Below are 18485 nucleotides of genomic sequence, written 5' to 3'. Positions count from 1 at the left end.
GAAGAAGAAGAAGAAGAAGTGAAACTTAACACATAAAATTCTCTTTTTATATCTTTTCAGTCACGTACATGGTGCCTTCCACCCATCTCTCTCTTGCAGTGAGTTTCTCTCAGTCTCTTCGTCCCTACATCAAACCTGGTTCAAAGGAGTTTCAGTAGGAAAAAGAAGAAAAAACATCTTCACTGAAACCTCCGTTATCAGTTCGATGAGTATAACATTTGCTCAGAAACCTTCATTATCAGTTAATTCTTCCCAATAAATAAGAGAAAGTTTTATTTTCCAAGACAACTCCTCCCTTTTGATTCATTGAGAATCACCTTAAAAAACTTTGCCCAGGGCGTGGTGTGGTGGCGCAGGGGGTTAGTCCTCGTTGCGGACGTCGCGGGTTCGACTCCCGGTCCCGACGACCTTTGCCGCATGTCTTCCCCCTCTCCTCACCCTCCTCCCTGTCTGCCTACTGTCGAAAAAATACGAGCCACTAGCGCCGCAAAAACTCTTCGGAGAAAAAAAAAAAACCAAAACAAAAAAAACTTTGCCCTAGACAAAACAAATACATAACTGTGAACATAAGCAAGAAAAACGTGTTACATAAAATTTCACAGTAACAGCACCTTAGGTAAACAAAAATCTTAAAATGCACACAAAAACTTGAAACAGAGTTAATGAAAAATAAAAAGGGATAAAAATTATTAATGCAATACAGGTAAAATAAATGAAACATAACAATAAAAAGAATTTGATGAAAAGATCATCTTTTAGAATTGTTCATACTAAAGTGCTACATTTCAGTTCTCTGGTTCAAAATTCAACATATGGGATCTATCTTGGTGGGAGCATCAAAAGTCAAGCGTCAGGTCAAGAACTGGGCCATAACTATGAACCCTACAAGAAAAAAAAAGTATGTCAGTTCATTCAAGTCAAGACGTAATATAAATAATAAATAATTTTCCGTGTCAGTTTTTAACATGTCAATATTTCTCATCTTCAAAGGATAAATTGGAAGTCGTCATAAACAAATATTAACAAGTTGCTGATATTATATTTTGCAAATTAATTATTATGATTTTGATTTACATTTTAACTTTAAAAACCCCCGTCACTTTCCAAATAATTTTGTTCTAGGCTGAAGTTGAGTTATTAATTCAATCACCTGTTATCTACCTAATCTACAAATGTGAAATATTTGTAGACACTCCTTTCAGTTCACTGGAAATGTGTTTTACTGGTTTCTGTCATCAGTTAATCTTTCATGTGGTTAAATACCTGTTCACTCAAGAAATAAATCATTAATGATCCACAGTATCATTGCTGGCAGGAACATTGATTTCCGTTGCAGAAATCTCCTTATTCAGTCAAGCCGCACCTCTCGGCTCAGGGTCGTTTGTTTGTTTTCGGGTATAACATTTTTAACTGACATATTACAATTGTAACGGTAATTTCAATACTAATCTCACCGGATGCATGCCCTTGAGAGTGCATTTTATTAAAGATGACCAAAATATGGTAGAGGGACAGCATTTTTCTGTCAGGAAGAAGCGCTAACTTACAATGTCCTTCACGATAACCACGTTTGACCTCATGAAATCCCTTAGAACAATAGAGACACTTGGAAAACTTCAACAGGCTGAGTTGGTTGATATGACTGTGAAGTCTCTCAAGTCTATGTTCTTTAGACCAAAGGTTTCTTCCTTTTTTCTTAGGGATAACGTTGGCTGTGGAGTTGATGAAGTTCTCTGTTCACAACCCTCACAAACATCTGATGTTAGAGGTCAAATTACTGTCACTTTAATTAAAAAAGGGTGATACAGATAAAATTGAATTGTAGCTATTTGAATTATAAAGTTTTTGTAAAGTACATGAACAAAATCTTTTGACCAAATCTAAAACAGAGAATTAACAATAACTACTTAAAACATAGATTAATTCTAAAAACTACAGGACTGGCAGAGATACTTGGTAAAGAAAAAAAAATCACATTAAACAGAAGTCAGTGATTCCCATAGAAATTCACTGATAATTCAAAGTGCTTCACACTAGAGGCCAGAAAAAGGTTAAGAAACTTCTCAGCTTTTAGAACTTACAAGCCTTATAACATTACATAACTAACCAGCTTTAATATTCACTGGCTTGTATAGAAGATTCAACATGGCTCAGATTTAAGCAGAGAACACAAAGAGGAGACAGGTCTAGCTGCAACAGGAACACAATAATGGGCTTGATTTGGTGTATATATTAATATTCATGAGCTTTTTGAAATCAAGTTTTGATCTATTTCCCCCTAGAAGATAGAGGTTTGACAAACCAAATAAAGCTTAAACACCATTCACCAGGTAAACTCCTGCAAGCTTTTCTTAACTGAAGTCACAATTTGAAAAGCATCAACCTGAGGTCTTCATTAAGTTAACATCCTAGGACAGAGAAGTACCCAGGCCTGTTGCTGGTGGTGGTCAGGAAATCCACCACCACTTGTCTGCCGGTCACAGCTTCACTTTAGTCATACTGTCCATGGCAGTCCAGTAGCTTGCCACCATCAGCCTCAAGAATTAATCAATATAATGTGAAGTGCTCTGGAGTCCTCTGGACTTGGTAAAGCATTATGCAAGTACAGTCCATTTGTCATTTGTATTCAATCTTGCTAAGTCAATAATTTGCACAACTACCTTTTCCTGAAAATACAGCTTCAACTATTTGGGGTGCTGACATCCAATGATACATCTAGAGATTGAAATCTTTCACTGTTTATTGTGAAACAGATCAAGATCAATCAGCAGCGGCAGTTGTTTATATGGGCCTTGTGGGAAGTTGCCAAGGGCAGCATCATAAAAGTGGTGTTGATTGAGGAGTGATGAACTTGTTCTCCTGTCTGGTCAAAGTGTTTTCAAACTCAGTTCTGGTGAAACAGTCTAAATTTCTCATTGAAAGATGCTGCAGTTTCAGAGAAATAGTCAGTTTAGCATTAAGTTATTCAGAATGTTGAGATTGCCTGCATATATTGGCAGGTCATCTGTCAGTCAGAGTGATTTTTTTTTCACAACCAACAAAAGGCTCAACAGCTGCCAGAGGATTCAAAAGCCATGTGTTAACATAGAGCAGAACCCCTTATATTGTACACATAGATTATATAAATATTTTTTTTTCTTCATTTCAGGTTCATGTTGGTTTAGACAAACTGGTGGGTTTGTTCTTCTTCAAACTTTTGCCTGTGAACACTCCTGACGAATCAAGGAAGGTTGTGGTTGTACTGACAGGAGTCAAAGAAAACATGAAATTTGATGATCTTCTAGAAGTCTTCAAAGGCTTCAACTAATGCAAACAGGCAACCTGATTCAGCATATTGGAGATGGCTGCCTCCACAAATAAGCCACTATAATGTGTGGGCAGCCCACACAGAGCTCCACCCATCATGCAGTAGCCCCACCTACATATCTGTGTGCAGAGTAGCTACAGCATAAATAAGTTTGAAGATCATCTGGAGTTAGGTATACAAGACAGGTGACAACATACACTTTACTTCTCTGGCAAAAACAGCAAACATCATCAACATGGCTGAGAATAATGGAGAATGGTCAGAGACAAAGCGTGTTACTACAGAAATTGCACTGATTGCTTGTATGGTAAGATTTATTCTGTCTTTATTCTCAAAATTCAAACTCTGTGTTTTGTTGAAGAATTTTAGTTTAGATAATTTATGTACAGGTGCAGAATAAAATCTGCGAAATTACCAAGAAGACCTATTCAATGTTCCTTCCAACTGAATACAGGGAAATTGCCAATTCACTGCCATGGCCCTTATATATAAAGGTAATTACAGACTTTTCTAAATTACAAAATTTATATTAATGTAAAGTTTTAAAGTAGTTTTTTTTCTCTCCTCCTTGCAGGTCCAAGTGGAACTAGACGAGTTCATCTATGTGAGGATTCGCCTTATGTACGTCAGTATACTCTATCCCCTGAACATCGTAGTTGATGGAGTGCAAGAAAACAAAAAATGCAACGACCCTCTTGAAGCATTTATTCCAAACAACTAATGTGAAGCCAAAAATTGTCTCTTCCTCTATGCAGCTGTTTTACTGGAAAATATTCTGTTTTCTAGTTTAAGGAGAATAGTATTCATTTACTGTAATTGCTGTGTTAACTGTAAACAGTTGTTAATAGAGACTTCATTAAATGCATTGGATGTTGCAAATCTATAATTTTTTTTGTTCTTGATTCAAATTATTTGTTCAAAAATACCAACTTATTTATCAGATGTCTGTGGGTGTGTGTGTGTGTGTGGGTGTGTCTGTGCGCGCGCGCGCGTGTGTTAATTTCTGATGCACTTGAACGTAATTTTTGCTTTGCGCTCCCGAGGATGTTGTTTATTGGTTGCTATGGCAACGAGTCTGCGTGTGACGTTAAGCTGACACACTGAGGAAAAAAATACAATCACCCGTTTTTTTACATTTTTCCCAGGACAAATTGCATCATTTGTTCATAGAACATGGCAATATTCAGAGTAATCATCAAATAGGATGAAATATTTCATAAAGCATAAAGAGCCAAAGTTTGTTAAATTTTAAATCATGGCTCCTACTAAGTAAAATTAAATTATGGGCCATTATAAAGAGAAATTCGCTTTGTTCTCTCTTGTTTCTAGAACAACAGAAAACAAACTATAGATTTATTAGCAGAGAGAATATATATTTTGCATATTCAAACATCAGCATCTCAGCTTTAAGCCACATTTTATAGAATCCAGTAATAACTCTATTCACCAACTACTCCAACCAGACCCCAAAAAAGGTTTTGCGTCTTTAATATTTGCTATATTAAAGAGACATTATATCTCATCTGCTATGTGTAATTCAGCAGGACAAGGGTTTTACCAACCTACTGAGGGACAGCTGTGGAGTCAGAATCACGTAATTGAAAAATACAAAGTTTGTACTGACAAGGATTCATTTGGTTACACAGAAGTTACTTATTCTGTTTTTGAAATGTTTAATAACATTTTGATTGTTATAGAATCTCAGGTTGATGTTTTTAGCACTTGATAAAATCAGACAATAAAACGCAACTATGTGATAATTCTTCACAAAAAATGTTACTAAATTGTAGGTAAGCATTCAGCAAATACAGGCTGATTCCATAAATTAGAATATGATTGAAAAGTTCCTTTGTCAGCAGTTCCATCACCAAATGAAAGATGTTATGTCGATTAATTAGATTACGTATGTTTTAACATGTTTATATTTCGTAGTATGTTTAATACTTGCTAAAAGATTATTTTCCAAATGTGCTATTAGTCTGACAAGCCTGATCGGGATGTATATCCTAATTTATTGAATAAGACTGTATGGCATTCATATGTAAGTTTTGGCATTATTCTTAGCACCAGAAAAGAAAAGACCTCCCAGTAACTGTGGGTGCATCATCACCCTCCATCCCCTGCTCATCTTCGTCCCCACCAACTTGCAACACAAAGTTACACCCTTGGTTATACTTACAATTTGTGTAAGTACAACTACACAAATTGTATTCTTATTTTCATGTCTGAAAAGTGGCAGCCCTTCTTCATGGTAACATGTCCTGGAGGACACCTTTTATTGTTAAGCACTGCTACGTCATTTCCTTTTCTTCTCAATCCGATGGAGAATCAGAGGAGGTGGGCTACGAAGTAAGGAAAGTGGAGGGCTGTGGTTAGAGCGGTGCGGGAAAAACTAAAACATATAATCATATCGCATTTGGAAAAGGCAGATTTGAGCATAAACAGGCATGTGAATGGTTCGGATAGAAATGGAGATAGGGAATGAGGAAGACATGGATTTTGAAGGGTGGATGCCAGTGGGGAGAGGAAGTGGAAGAAATAAAATAGATGAAGGAAAGGGAATTGGTGATACTCAAGGCAGTAAACGGGAACTGGAAGGAAGTTGTTCAGAAGAAGAAAGGATAGTTAGGAGGAAAGTTGTGAGGGAGGAATTTAAAATAATATTAAAACTTAAGAATGAGGAAGAACAAGATAACATCAGCCCCATTGTGGTGTCAAAAGAAATGGTAGACACCATTCCAAATGGTAGAGATGTTGAAATGGTAAAGATTTTGAGAGATGGAAACCTATTGGTAGTTTGTAAAAATGAAGAACAAAAGAATAAGGCTTTAAATGTGGATAATATCTGTAAAAAACTGTGTTGGAGAAAAAAAAATCATGGGAGAAAAGAAAAAAATTAGATAAACAATAAATGGAGAAAAAGTAGGAAGTTTGTCAATTCTCATTGAATTTGAAGAAAAAGCGTTGCCACAAAATATCAAAATAGGTTATCTCAGTGTTCAGGTCAGACCTTATATCCCTCCACCACTTTGTTGTTTCAAATGTCAAAGGTACGGATACATAGCAGCAGTTTGTAAAGGGAAGCAGAGATGTCCAAAATGTGGTGAGGATCACAAATTAGAAGAATGTAAAGAAGAAGCACAAGAAAAATGTTATAACTGTGGAGGGAAACATAGAGTTACATATGGAGGATGTAAAGTAAGGAAGAAGGCAAAAGAAATCATACAAATTTAGAACAACATTAGATTTTGTGATTAAAGGATATGATAGTGTAAGAAGAAATCGACAGGGGGGAGATGGAGGAGGATGTGGAATATTTATAAAGCAAGGGATACAATATTAGGTATTAGGGAAAGAACTTGACTACATAGTAATTGAGATATGGGAACAAGAAGGTAAATTTAAAATAATAAATTTTTATAATCCATGTAAAACATTATCAATTGAAATAATGGAGGAGTTAACTGAATATTTGGAAGGGAAAGTAATTTGGTGTGGGGATTTTAATGCAATACAACAAAACATTGTTTTGTTTTTTAAGATTATTCGGCTAAGTACATTGTTGGGTAAATGTAATGATAAAAACGGACAAGTCATAGAAGAGTTAATGGAAATGAAAGACCTTGTATGTATTAATGATGGGAGGGGAGCAAGAATCAATGTAAGAACAGGGATGGAATCAGTTATTGATTTGACAATTGTCTCAAATGTTTTAGCTGGTATTTATGAGTGGTTCATTGATAAAAATCCAACAACAGGGAGTGATCATTATCCCATAACAATAAGAGTAGGATTAAATTTAAATAATAAGAATATAAAAGTCAATAAAAAACTGAATTTTAATAAGGCAGATTGGATTAAATTTAGACATTTGAGTCAAATAAACTTATGATTTTAGGAAAAGCAGATATGAGAATGGATATAAATGATGTAAATTTACATATTTGTAAGATAATCATGGAGGCAGCAGATCATACAATTAAAAAGGAGGGTGTAAAAATGATAACAAAATGTTGCCATGGTGGACAAATGAATGTAAAGAAGCAATAAAGTTAAGAAATAAAGCATTTAACGTTCTAAAAGGTAATCCAATTTATAAGAATTTAATTATAAACGAAAGCAAGCAACGGTAAGGAGAACTATTAAGAATGCAAAAAGAGAATATTGGAGAAATTTTTGTAGCATAATAATGCTGGTCCCAGTGATTTTGGAGGGAAACCCCCTGATTCATCACTAGAGGGCAGCACGTTACCTTTATTTCTTCAACGTTAAACTTCAACGTGGTCTGGTCTTTGCGAAACTGAAAGTTTAAAATAAAATTAAAGCAAAGAAAGAGCAATGACCGTCTCTGTCAGTGACTTTGTCTCAATCTTTTCTTTATGTCACGTTTATCCTATGTTATCTAGATTTTGGTGGTTAATTCCTCATTTTAAATAGTTTCTTTCACTAAAAGGTGAGGGTTTCACTCATAGCTCCACCTGTTATGTAGGAGAACCACATTCCAATCTTTACCCACAGTAAATACGATAAACACATACTGAAAAACTTCCTTCTTAATCATTTTGAGTTGACAGCAACAGGCATTTGACTTCACCAGAAATCACCAGCATGGCAGGAAGGATCGGAAAATGGACAGAGATAAAACCTGCCACGGAAGAAACTCAGAAGATCTGTGACATGGTGAGCTCCAGTCATTCTTTATAATGTCTACATGCAGCTTCGCAGCTCAGATTTCAATCTCTATTTAATGTTACCAACTCACAGCTGAAGAGCGACACAGAGAAAAAGTGGACCAAACAGAGCTATGAAATATTTAAGGCCATTGAATACAGGGTGCAACCAGTGGCAGGAACAAACTTTCTCATCAAGGTGATAGCTGCAGATTTTCTTTGACATCATATTATATTACTGTCAAATAGTCTGTGTTCCGAGATGTAAATGTGTTTATATTAACAATTCCAATGAAACAAAAATGCCTTTCTGCTGTCTCCTCCCTTTAGGTTCATGCAGGAGGAAGTGAATACCTCCATATTTATGCCTACCAAAGCTCTCTAAAAAGGGGAGAGATTAAAACTTTACTGAAGAGGGTAGAAAAACACAATGAAGGAGATCCTCTGGAGCCCATCAGACCTTTGGACTGATGAGAAAACACAACTTCACCCCGGCAGCCTTACAGCAAAATGCACTGCTATGTTGTATAAAAGAGCATGTTGGGATGGCTTAAGTTTGACCTTTTCTATCAGTATGATATTAGTGGTTGTTTGAAATAGCTATTTTGCAGTGTGACTACCTTACTGATTGCATTAATATGTGGAAAATGTACTAATATATAATAAATATAGCTAAAACTGCCCAAAAGACTTTTTATTTTATAAAAAAGACCTCAGGTCTAAACTTAACATAAGAAAAAGGACAAAGACAAACTAAAAACAAGTAGCAGTGTCTTCACTATGTAGGTATATTTTAAGAATATCTTGATCCAATCCCAAAAAGCAGTCCAAGGTCCTGATCAAAGCTTTTTAAAAATAACTTATATCAGATTAAACTCTACTCCTGAAAATTGGTGGAATCTGATTTAGGTCAACTGTAGCAACCCTATTTTGCAGCCTCTCACAACAACAACAACAACAACAAATAACTCTCCAAGACTTGTCTTGGTGCCTCAAGACAGTTTAGGCAACATCTTGAAATTATTGGAATCAGAAATTATGCTCTCTACCAGAAAGTCTTGAAGGATCGTGTCTGACCAGCAGTTTGAAACTGAAGCAAGTTATGCAGCAAGACAATGATTCAAAACACAACAGCATGCTCATCTTTGAACTTTAAAAAAAATGAAGGTTTTGCTAAACTTGGACTAAGTCAAGGCTTAAATCTAATTGCCTTTCTGTGGCATGACCTTAAAAATACAATGTAAAAGACTAATTGCCCTTATTTGTTGAATCTTTATGGCAATTATTGCTACCAAGGGTGCCTCAACTGTTTATTAGGTTTAGTGGGAAATTACGTTTCACACAGGGCCAGGTTGATATGACTAAAAAGTGTGACAAAAAAGAAAAGACACCTATAAGGGGGCAAATACTTTTTTGCAGCACCAAATATTAGAGATAAGCTTTGTAATAAATCAGAATAAACTTTTAACCTTATTTGGGGTTGTTGTGATGTTCACTTTGAAAGAGCTGTAATGTCAGTATAAAATATCTAAATATACTAATTAATCTCATGTTGTCGAGCACCAACAATAAAGAGGTCTAATGAACAAGACAAGAAAACAGGTCCAGCTCAGCTCATTGCCTGTCAGAAGCACCGGGTCTATGCTAAAGATTTAAAACACGGACAACAGAAGTCGCTTGAAAACAGTTCATTGTGTTTTTGTTTTTTTTTTAAAAAAAGCTTTTGTACAATAACCCCTTGTGAAGAACAAAGATGATTTTTACAGCATTCATTCTGCTATACCATAATGACACTGAGAACAAGTAAAGTGGAGAGGAGCTCCGATTGGTCTGGAGGACGAGCGTCGCCTGCTGAGCCGTCGGTGCTCAGCAGAGGCACACACACGCTCAGCTCCAGTCTGGGTTTAAACGCAGAGCGAAGAGGCTCTTTTTCCTCAGAGGGATCTTCGCTACACCTTCGGAGGCAGGTAGTGGATTCTGCATCGTTCAAAGAAAACCTGAGGAAAGAAAAACACAAGTAGCGTGCATGTTTTACATTTTTTAAGGATGAATAAAGGAATGATAGGAATGTGTTTGTACCTTCAGGCTTCTGTCATTGACAACTTCTTCAACGTTCAGCTCTGACTGCATGAGCTTCAACTGGAGGCAGGATAACACAAGACAAAAAGTAACAATCAGGGTTTTTTTTCTACAAGATAATTTGCTTTGGGATTTACTGCTTATGTATTTGTGTGAGCATAGCTAAGTTTAAAAAATACATTGAAGTTGTCACATACGACCATTATAGAATATTAATATCCACAAATTCATTTAAATTTGCTCTTGCTTACGTTGGTCTGCTCCTTTCGAAGCTGTTTGACCAGTTTCAGATTGTCGCTGTCTTTTTCTCGTTCTTCCCGCAGCTGCACCACCACCTCTGATTTCTGAGCTATGCAAGCCTTGATGGCTTTGTCTCTACTCAGGTGGGCTTTCATCAACTGTGAGATGCAGACAAGAGATGTGGAGACACAAGTTACAACTGTGCAGAAACCTGCAGAGTTCACATTTAGTTTTTTTCAGACACTCACCGACTCATAAAGCTCTTTGCAGGTCTGTGTGGCGTCCACTTTTCCTGAGAAGGACACTGTGGGCACAGTAGTGTTCAGGGCGTGGACGATGCGGTCGTCTATAGTGCGCATCACCTTCAGCCCCTCCTGGAAAAAAGACACTTTTATTTATGGCTTAAAGGACCTGTTTTAGCCCAGGATACTCATGAACACAAGCCGTAGATGGAACTGCTCACCAAAATCTGAACATAGAGGAAAATAATGGTTCATGGTGCAGTGTGCATTCAAATTAAGTATATTCTTTTTTACGTGTTTTTCACAAATATACATTTATAAAAATATGTTGTGCATCTATAAACAGCCACCATGAGTCAATAGTTAGTCTTTCTGGGGTTTAGTTTCTAAGTCAGTTTTGGAAATGTAGACAAAAACGTTTGCCTGTTCTTTGCAAAAAATGCCCAGTTAAATCAGATATGATAAAGAGGATATGAACATAATCTCCAAGTTAAGTCAAATATTCCCATATTAACATCTGGACTTTGACTAGGTCATTCCAAAACATGAGCATGCTCCTCTTGCTGTATATTTAGAGTCTTGCTAAAGTGAGCCTTCATCTGATGCCAGTGATTTCTACACCCACTAATAGGTTTTCTTCCATGCTTGTTCTGTATTTAGCTCCATCTGCTCAGACCGGCTTCTCTGTCTTCTCTGATACCGCCACCACAATGTTTCACTGTGCATTTATTGTTTTTTTGAGGTGATGTGAAAGTTTCGCTTTCTGCTACACAGAGTTTTGGGTGTAGGACAAATTTTTCTGTCATACAACCGCCTCCTTACACTGCTGGTAAACTGTAAGTGGGAGTTTTTATGGCTTTCCTGTCCAGATTTACAAAGCATGAAGCTAAAAGTTGTCAGGTCAGCAGATTATCCCATCTGAGCTGTGAGTCTCTAAAGCTCCTTCCGAGTTACCATGAGCCTCTTGGCTGTTTCTAAAACTAATACTCTCCTTGTCCAGCCTGTTAAGTGGACAGTCAAGTCTTAAGAGGATTGTTGTTTGTGACCCTGATTTAAACTTCTCCACAGCATCTTCCATGAGCTGTTGTGCTATCAGATCTAAAGAGGCGTTCGCAGAAAATCTGAATATACGCTGTGATTACATTACTCACTAGCTGTTTACTAATTAGGTGGCAATTTATTGCACTGGAGTTATTTTGGGGTATTAAAAGGAGATTGATTACAAATGACACACTTTACAGTTTTTTATTTGTACAATTATTTAAAAAAGGTATTTTTCTACAACTTTACAATTATACACAACTACCCATTAAATAAAACTCCAATAAAAAAAAAAGTTCTAGGGTATAAAAATCTTAGCAAAATCCTGCTTGGGAAAAAGTCTGCCATTCAAAAACAGTTGATATATAATTTGCTTTTGCACAATTCTAATAATTCATGGTTCATTTTAGGAACTATGTAATTTCTCAAGTAATTTGACCTGAATACAAACTGTGAGCTTTATAGTCAAGGATTGAACACTCTGATAAAGCACTGATCAAGTAGACCAGGATCAGCTGATGGGGACTCTTTGTGATGCTAACTCCAAGCACACATGCTTCTAGTTTCCAGTTCTGTAATCCAGTCTGGATCCTTGAAGGATCAGGAGGGTCATAATTCAGAGAAAACAAAGAACCGATCATGCCAACTTCTGAGGACCAAGGACTCCGGCCGATCTCTCACTCTGCAGCGTTTGTGCAAAAACAATGAATCCTTTTCGTTTAAATTACCTGAAACATGGAAAAGTCCTCACAGTTTAAAGTCCCATCGGGCGCCGCCATAGTAGACTGCAGGGTCCTTCACAACACCAGCACAAGATGGCTGTTCAAGACGGTGCCTGAACGGAAACTTACTTAACTCTCTTCAGGAATGCCTGGTTTTCATCAGGCATTCAGTCTGGAACCCTGCAGCAACTCCATCATGCAAGAGGCAAAAATAAATTAGGTTTTACAAATAAGAAACAACATTTTATTAATTTCAGATACAAAAGAGAACAAGTGAAAATAAGAGTTTAAATTACCTTAATTCACCTCTGAATTATATACCCAGACAAACTGTCTTTCCTGCATGTGTTTATTTAAGGTCTTTCTTTTACTAAAAAAATGAATAAAAGAAATAACAACCATGATATTTTATTTTATTTATTTATTTATTCACTTTCCAGCTGATGTGCTGCTAATTCCTCACATTGGACCATGCATTCTGATGTTTGTGAATACACAATAACGTCATTTCAGAGAACATATCTAGAATAAAATTAGAATAAATTATTGCTATACATTTCTGAATAACAGGCAAACTGTCTTATATGGAACCTGCAGTTTTCAGAGGTTTGTGTCACTGTTCTGATTCAGTACAGTTCACAGGAGGAACTGGTGTCACGCTGAGCTGGGAGCTGTCAAATTGGCTGTCTGGAACAGCACAGGAACTGTTTGCACATGGCCCTGCCAATCACACAGAACAACCTGCATGTCACCATCATTACAGGAACTGAATCTTGGAGAATGATGTAGATCATTTTCAGTTATTACATTTTGTTAGATTTGGCTTAAACTGTTGGCGTAATATGTGAAGAACTATATTTAAAACAATGTCAAATGTTGTGTCCATAGTTATGGGAAGTCATTTGCATTTACAGTTCACAAACTGTGCAATAAGTATGTAAAACCTTATTTATGTAAAACCTTTCAGGACACAAAGTGCTTCAAGATTAACAGAAAGATTTTAATGTTAATGTAATACAAGGGTTTCAATTAACCCTTACATATAATGTAAGAAATACCTTTGAAAACAAGGAAAAGGTAAACACAGACTCTTAAAAATGTGAATGTCACATTTAAACTTAATGGCAAAAGCAAACAAAATTACAGTATGTAATTAAATATTTTTGTGTTAGTTTCTGAAGTTTCCAGACCTGTTTGAACTCATCATAAAACACATTCAAAAAAGAACAAAAAATAACACGGAGGCCACATTAAATATGTTTTTTCCCCCGGAGAATGAATACATTTCAACAACTTGAACTAGACCTTTTTAAGGCCAGTTTTCCATGCGACCTCTGTGTTTACTCCCCGCTGATTCCAAAAGTGCCTATCACAACATGGCGGCCACGTTTACGTACAATCCTAATATAATGCGGCGTCGTCTACGTCAGCGCCGTGGAGGGCCTTCTTTTTATAAAGCTAGTTGACTTTCAGTAGCTGAAAGGGAAATGTCAACCCGCTTTTTGCTGCACGGTTTTTGGACACACCGGCTGTCGGTAACCCATACAGACATGAATTTCGTCAGATCTCGCCTATCTGTGGGTTGCCTCTTCGGTTCGTATGATTTGCTTTTTTAAAAATTTTTTTAGTTAACATGGATCTCAAGAATCAAACGAGCAAACTCCACCTTCTTCATAACTTGTTGTTATTGGCTTTTCTAAAACTATGTTTGTAGTTGGCATTTTTGTCATTCTTTGTGAAGGTTATTTGATCGCTAAAATAACCCGCTAGAGTCATATTTGCTCGGTGTAGTGATGCTAAAATGAATGTTGACACTTGTCAGGACTTAATAGTCTGGTTTTCCTGGTCATGTTATTGTATGTTGCATGAGTAAAAAGTATTATAAAAAAACAAGTCTGTTCTAATATACATTTAGACATGCATTTGACCTTTGATATTTTTAGATTATAGTAAAATCTTTTATTTTATCATTTTTATATTCTTCTCTATTTGATTGCAGTCCACTTTCCACATTTTGATGTTCTTAATTCATTTTAGTTTTTTTTTAACTTTTACTTTATTTTTATTTGTAGGCTTAGCAATTTACATTTATTCATTTTCGTTTGGATTAACATGGGTCATTATTATTCATTTATTTTCTATTCAACAGGTTTTATGTTATCGATTCTTTTGAAAAAGCAGTTTGATTTACTTGAAATCTGGCTTTAAGTTTAACATTGATCTTTTGAAGTTTTTATTAAATTTACTTGGCTTGTCCAGAAAAAAAAATAGAAAAAAAACCTCACTGCCTAGCATTAAAGCAAGGTAGCTGTTTCAACAACTATGTTTTAATATGCATCCAATTTCTGAGTAATATGTTACAATTTAACATTTTCACACTTACATAGGTCAAGCGAAGAAAACATTAGAGGAGATTGCTCAAAAATTGAAGTTGGTCCAATGCATGATTAAAAACTGGAAGGATGGTGAAGGAATGTCATTTTTGTAGAAGAAATGTGGTCAGAAAAACAGTCTTGAATGGTTAGGTTTTCTTGTAATGTAATGTATTTCATCTCAGTTCTTCTGCTTCAGCCAGTATTTTGAATTATTTTCTAATAATCTTTAAGTGTGTTTTTTTTAATATAATATTTATCAACCTATTGTCATCAATTGTATGAAGTGGCCTAAAATCAATAAACAGCAGCTTAATTGAATAAGCTATTATTGTTGTTGACTTACTCTATGTAAAGTTAGTTAAAGATTCATTTTGTATTTTTTGTTGGTCTAATATTTTGCGATTTGAATCTAGACAAGAAAATCATCTCAAAACTAGAAAATGTGTGAATAGTTGAAATATACAGAGCATCTGTTTAATTTCTGTCCAGGTCAGAGGGTACGAGGGATGTGCAATAAACTTCCAGAGGTCAAGCCAGAGTCCTCCCCAGCAGCTCCAGCACAAGGTGGGGTGTTTGATTACAGGCAAACTCCCTTTTTCTTTTATTTTGCTCTTGGTCTCTACATGCCCATCCCTGCAGTGCAACTTGATCCACTTGTCATCTGTTGATCTCACCGGCGCTATAGAAAGGTGTTACACGTCAGATAGCATTTATGAGAAAGTTTAAATAAAAGCTGCCCTGTCATGAAAAGTGCTGACGACAAGTTGTCATTTTAAACGCTTTAAAGCATCCTGGACTTTTCCCCTGTAGATCTTGAGCATCACGCTCGTTAGGTTTGTTTGTTTGTCGTCCCAAGAGACCAAGAGGAGCACAGGAAATGGGGCCACAATCTCTGGGCGATGGAGCAAATCCCTGATTTGAGTCGAGTAAATGGATACTAATGGCCACTTCTTTTTGCCCCTCTTTCCTCTGAACAGAACCGCGTCCCTCATTCAGACCCCCCGGCTGCACACCCTCCAACTTGGACAAGAAGATGTTAGTGTGGGCAGGCCGCTTCAAGTCCGCAGAACAGATCCCAGAGACTGTGTCGTGAGTAGCCATTTCCTGTTTATGCCAGACCTCCCCTACCCTAGCGCACTGCCATCCGATTGCCTCCACATCACAAGAACAGAGCTGGCTAAGTGGATGAGCGGCCGTGCGGCGTGTAGCTGGTCCCTCTGAGACGTCCTTTGTTCAAACAAGGCGTCTGTTTGTGCCTGGAGGTAATTAACGTGGCTCCTGACATCAGGGTGGAGATCACATCTGATCTGCTGCTGTGATTAGAAAAAGATGTGCTTGTCATGCTTACGAGGTAAATTCAGCCCACCTGTAAGTGTCGACACGGAAGCTCTGCGTCCAAAACAAACTACAGCAGCAGAGCAGCTCAGGAGCGTGTTGAAAGATCTGATAGTCCTGATTACAAACATTTGTATATCATGTGGAGATTAGCTTGAAAATCCAGCAATTATTGTTTCCTTAACTGCTATGACATAAAGGAACACATGTCAGCCTTTGTGTGTCGAAATAGCCTAAAGAAAATCAGCACAATTACTGAGTCTTTTTTGTTGTTTCCCGCCTATTCTGAACCAACTATATTTCCACAGCTATGAGACGATTGACAATGCCAGGAACAAAATCAGAGTGAAAGCTGCCTATGCGATGATGGCGTTGACAATAGGAGCCTGTGTGGTGATGGTGATTATGGGCAAAAAGGTGAGTGAAAAAGCAGAAATTCATCGCATGCACGCGTGGCTCTGATCCGGTAGCTCTGTGTTCTAGGATTACAGTGATGCGGAAGAATAGGAATTTGTTCATGTCTGTGCTAGTCAGTTCTGCCGAGTCATCATGAATAGGCTAACAGTGAAGTCGTCACGTGTCTTTGTTTTGACTGAACGTCCCAAAACAGTGCCGTGGCGTTGTTTTATGACTGGAAAGCTACAGTCATAAAGCATGTTATAAACCTGAATGGAGTTGAATGTTGGGATTATAAATATGCAGGTAAACTGTTCAATATTTTCAGGTAGGGATGAGAATACCACATGGAACTTCAGTGATTTATTTATTTTTTAAATTTTTGTAAAACAAGAGATGCTTAAGTGTAAACATCTGGTAGATTTCACAATTCCACACCAAATGGCAAATTATACTGAGATGCTCAAGTACATACAGTGCTTTGCAAAAGTAATACAACTAAAAGACCTTTCATTTGAGTTTTCTTATAGGTCAGCATAGCAGAGTGAATAATTGGAAAGAACATGCTGCATGGTTTAACAATGTATTTTGCAAACAAAAGCCTGAAAAGTGTGGCATCTGTTTCCCCCCTGACTCAGCACTTTGTAAAACCACATTTAGCTACAATTATAGTTTCTAGATGTTTTGAGGTTTTTACAAGCTTCCTATGCACAGAGATGGAGAATTTTGCCTGTTTCTCTTCACAAAAACGTTCACGTTAGTCAAATTTGATTGAATAGGCTTATGTAGTATTTGCAGTAATTCTTACCTCTTGACAAAAATTCTTGATTGGATATAAGTCTGGACCTTCAAAAGGCCATTTGTAGGCATAAATATATATCAAGATTTATCAGAACATTTTTAATTTCAGTCCTACCTGAATTTGAAAAAAATCACATTAAAGTTTTTGCAATAAATTCGTGTATTTTGTAGCATTTCGGCCACCTCAAATTAACCATTAAACCTCAGAATAATGAAATGCATAAAAAAATGGGCGAGTAGAAACTTCTGGCTTGGACTTTAAATTGTTCATGGTTATAAAAACGGTCTTATCCAGATTCCATTCTGATTCGTTTGCAGGCTGCTGGCAGAAATGAGTCCCTGACTGCATACAACTTGGAGAAGAAAGCCAAATGGAGGGAGGAAATTGACAAAGAGAAGACCCAGTGATGGAGGACAGCTCTGCTTATTAGTCATAATACAGTTGCAACCAGATATTTACATACAAAATAAAAAAAATGCTCAACTTTTTTTCCCTCCTTATTGTATGAATCAGACTAAACCTCTCCTGTCTTCAGTGAGTTAGGTTAGTTATATATCAATGCACATAATATTGCAGTCATAAAGGACTGCCTTGACAAAATTTTCAATAGAACACTATACATCTCATTCTGCAAATCATTCTCTTAATGACCACACTTGATGTATAATTTTAGCAGCTAAAATACTAACGCTTCCAGAGAATCTTTTCTCCTTCCTTTGCAGTTTTGCTCGATTCTCATCTCCCCTTTCTGCTCCGTCTATTCTTTCTCCCATTGAAGTTGATTCCTCCAGTAGGAATTCAACCGGGCCAATCAGCGAACAGAAGAAGTTGCGAACGTCTTCTGATCTGTTTTAAGAATCGCAGTCTGCCTGTAGTTTTAGCAATGGCAGAGGAGGAAGCCAACGATGCAGTTCAGTCTGTGTTGGCCACAAATATTCAATTAACAGTCGCCTTGTTCAGCTTGACACTTCTCTCTTTGCAGTGGAGGATGGTTGTTTACAGCGCAGGCAGTTTCTGGTAAGCTAAGTGGTGCACTGCATACGTCACAGCTAAGCGTTAGCGATTGGGTGAAATTTAAATACTTCAACAGAGTCCACGCCTCCAGGAAGCAATCGTTTCTCAATAGCCGAGAGTCCAGACCATCTGTACGTAGCGAAGCGTAGAGCAAGGTTTTTACAAGGCTGCAGTCATTATGGCAAAAACTTCAAGGTCTTTGTTCCCGCGTACATGTCGGCACGAGTTCAGCTGGCATCTTCACAACGTCTTTCGCTTTTCT

General features: G+C 37.0%; 3 protein-coding genes across 4 annotated transcripts; 2 read left to right on the top strand and 1 right to left on the bottom strand.

Moving 5' to 3' along the window:
* The first annotated feature begins 7658 nt into the window (after positions 1–7658).
* On the top strand, positions 7659–8673 carry LOC102238374 (cystatin-A5-like). 2 transcript variants are annotated; one of them, XM_023326047.1, is made up of 4 exons: positions 7659–7760; positions 7875–7987; positions 8072–8176; positions 8308–8673. In XM_023326047.1, the coding sequence occupies exons 2-4, from the start codon at positions 7916–7918 to the stop codon at positions 8446–8448; spliced, it is 318 nt and encodes a 105-aa protein (XP_023181815.1). In that variant the 5' UTR covers positions 7659–7760; positions 7875–7915; the 3' UTR covers positions 8449–8673. The 2 variants fall into 2 exon arrangements, with proteins under 2 accessions (XP_023181815.1, XP_005797895.1); XM_005797838.2 differs by lacking the exon at positions 7659–7760 and having other exon boundaries at positions 7829–7987.
* Positions 8674–9650: 977 nt separating this feature from the next.
* On the bottom strand, positions 9651–12392 carry ccdc58 (coiled-coil domain containing 58). Its single transcript, XM_005797837.3, has 5 exons — positions 12308–12392; positions 10545–10670; positions 10308–10454; positions 10057–10116; positions 9651–9974 (listed from the first exon to the last, which is right to left on the bottom strand). Exons 1-5 carry the CDS (start codon positions 12356–12358, stop codon positions 9927–9929), a joined length of 432 nt encoding a protein of 143 aa, XP_005797894.1. The 5' UTR covers positions 12359–12392; the 3' UTR covers positions 9651–9926.
* Positions 12393–13737: 1345 nt separating this feature from the next.
* Positions 13738–17697, top strand: LOC102237851 (protein FAM162B-like). Its single transcript, XM_005797836.3, has 5 exons — positions 13738–13894; positions 15166–15240; positions 15654–15765; positions 16320–16428; positions 17527–17697. Exons 1-5 carry the CDS (start codon positions 13789–13791, stop codon positions 17614–17616), a joined length of 492 nt encoding a protein of 163 aa, XP_005797893.1. The 5' UTR covers positions 13738–13788; the 3' UTR covers positions 17617–17697.
* Positions 17698–18485: the final 788 nt, after the last annotated feature.

The sequence above is a fragment of the Xiphophorus maculatus genome, chromosome 21, assembly GCF_002775205.1.
Source record: "Xiphophorus maculatus strain JP 163 A chromosome 21, X_maculatus-5.0-male, whole genome shotgun sequence".
In the NCBI taxonomy this organism is placed as follows: Eukaryota; Metazoa; Chordata; class Actinopteri; order Cyprinodontiformes; family Poeciliidae; genus Xiphophorus; species Xiphophorus maculatus.
The sequence above is the reverse complement of the archived record's forward strand: the minus strand, read 5'-3'. Positions and strand labels throughout refer to the sequence as shown.

What these genes read in the sequence shown, in the direction of transcription:
- LOC102237851 (XM_005797836.3), top strand. Translation starts at nt 13,789, where the DNA reads ATGTCAACCCGCTTTTTGCTGCACGGTTTTTGGACACACCGGCTGTCG. An exon ending in CCCAGCAGCTCCAGCACAAG is followed by an intron (nt 15,241 to 15,653) that starts GTGGGGTGTTTG and finishes TCCTCTGAACAG; the next exon opens with AACCGCGTCCCTCATTCAGA. An exon ending in CAGATCCCAGAGACTGTGTC is followed by an intron (nt 15,766 to 16,319) that starts GTGAGTAGCCAT and finishes ATATTTCCACAG; the next exon opens with CTATGAGACGATTGACAATG.
- ccdc58 (XM_005797837.3), bottom strand. Translation starts at nt 12,358, where the DNA reads ATGGCGGCGCCCGATGGGACTTTAAACTGTGAGGACTTTTCCATGTTT. An exon ending in AGGACTTTTCCATGTTTCAG is followed by an intron (nt 10,671 to 12,307) that starts GTAATTTAAACG and finishes TCTTTTTTCCAG; the next exon opens with GAGGGGCTGAAGGTGATGCG. An exon ending in TCAATGACAGAAGCCTGAAG is followed by an intron (nt 9,975 to 10,056) that starts GTACAAACACAT and finishes TTCTTTCCTCAG; the next exon opens with GTTTTCTTTGAACGATGCAG.
- LOC102238374 (XM_023326047.1), top strand. Translation starts at nt 7,916, where the DNA reads ATGGCAGGAAGGATCGGAAAATGGACAGAGATAAAACCTGCCACGGAA. An exon ending in CTCAGAAGATCTGTGACATG is followed by an intron (nt 7,988 to 8,071) that starts GTGAGCTCCAGT and finishes ACCAACTCACAG; the next exon opens with CTGAAGAGCGACACAGAGAA. An exon ending in GAACAAACTTTCTCATCAAG is followed by an intron (nt 8,177 to 8,307) that starts GTGATAGCTGCA and finishes TCCTCCCTTTAG; the next exon opens with GTTCATGCAGGAGGAAGTGA.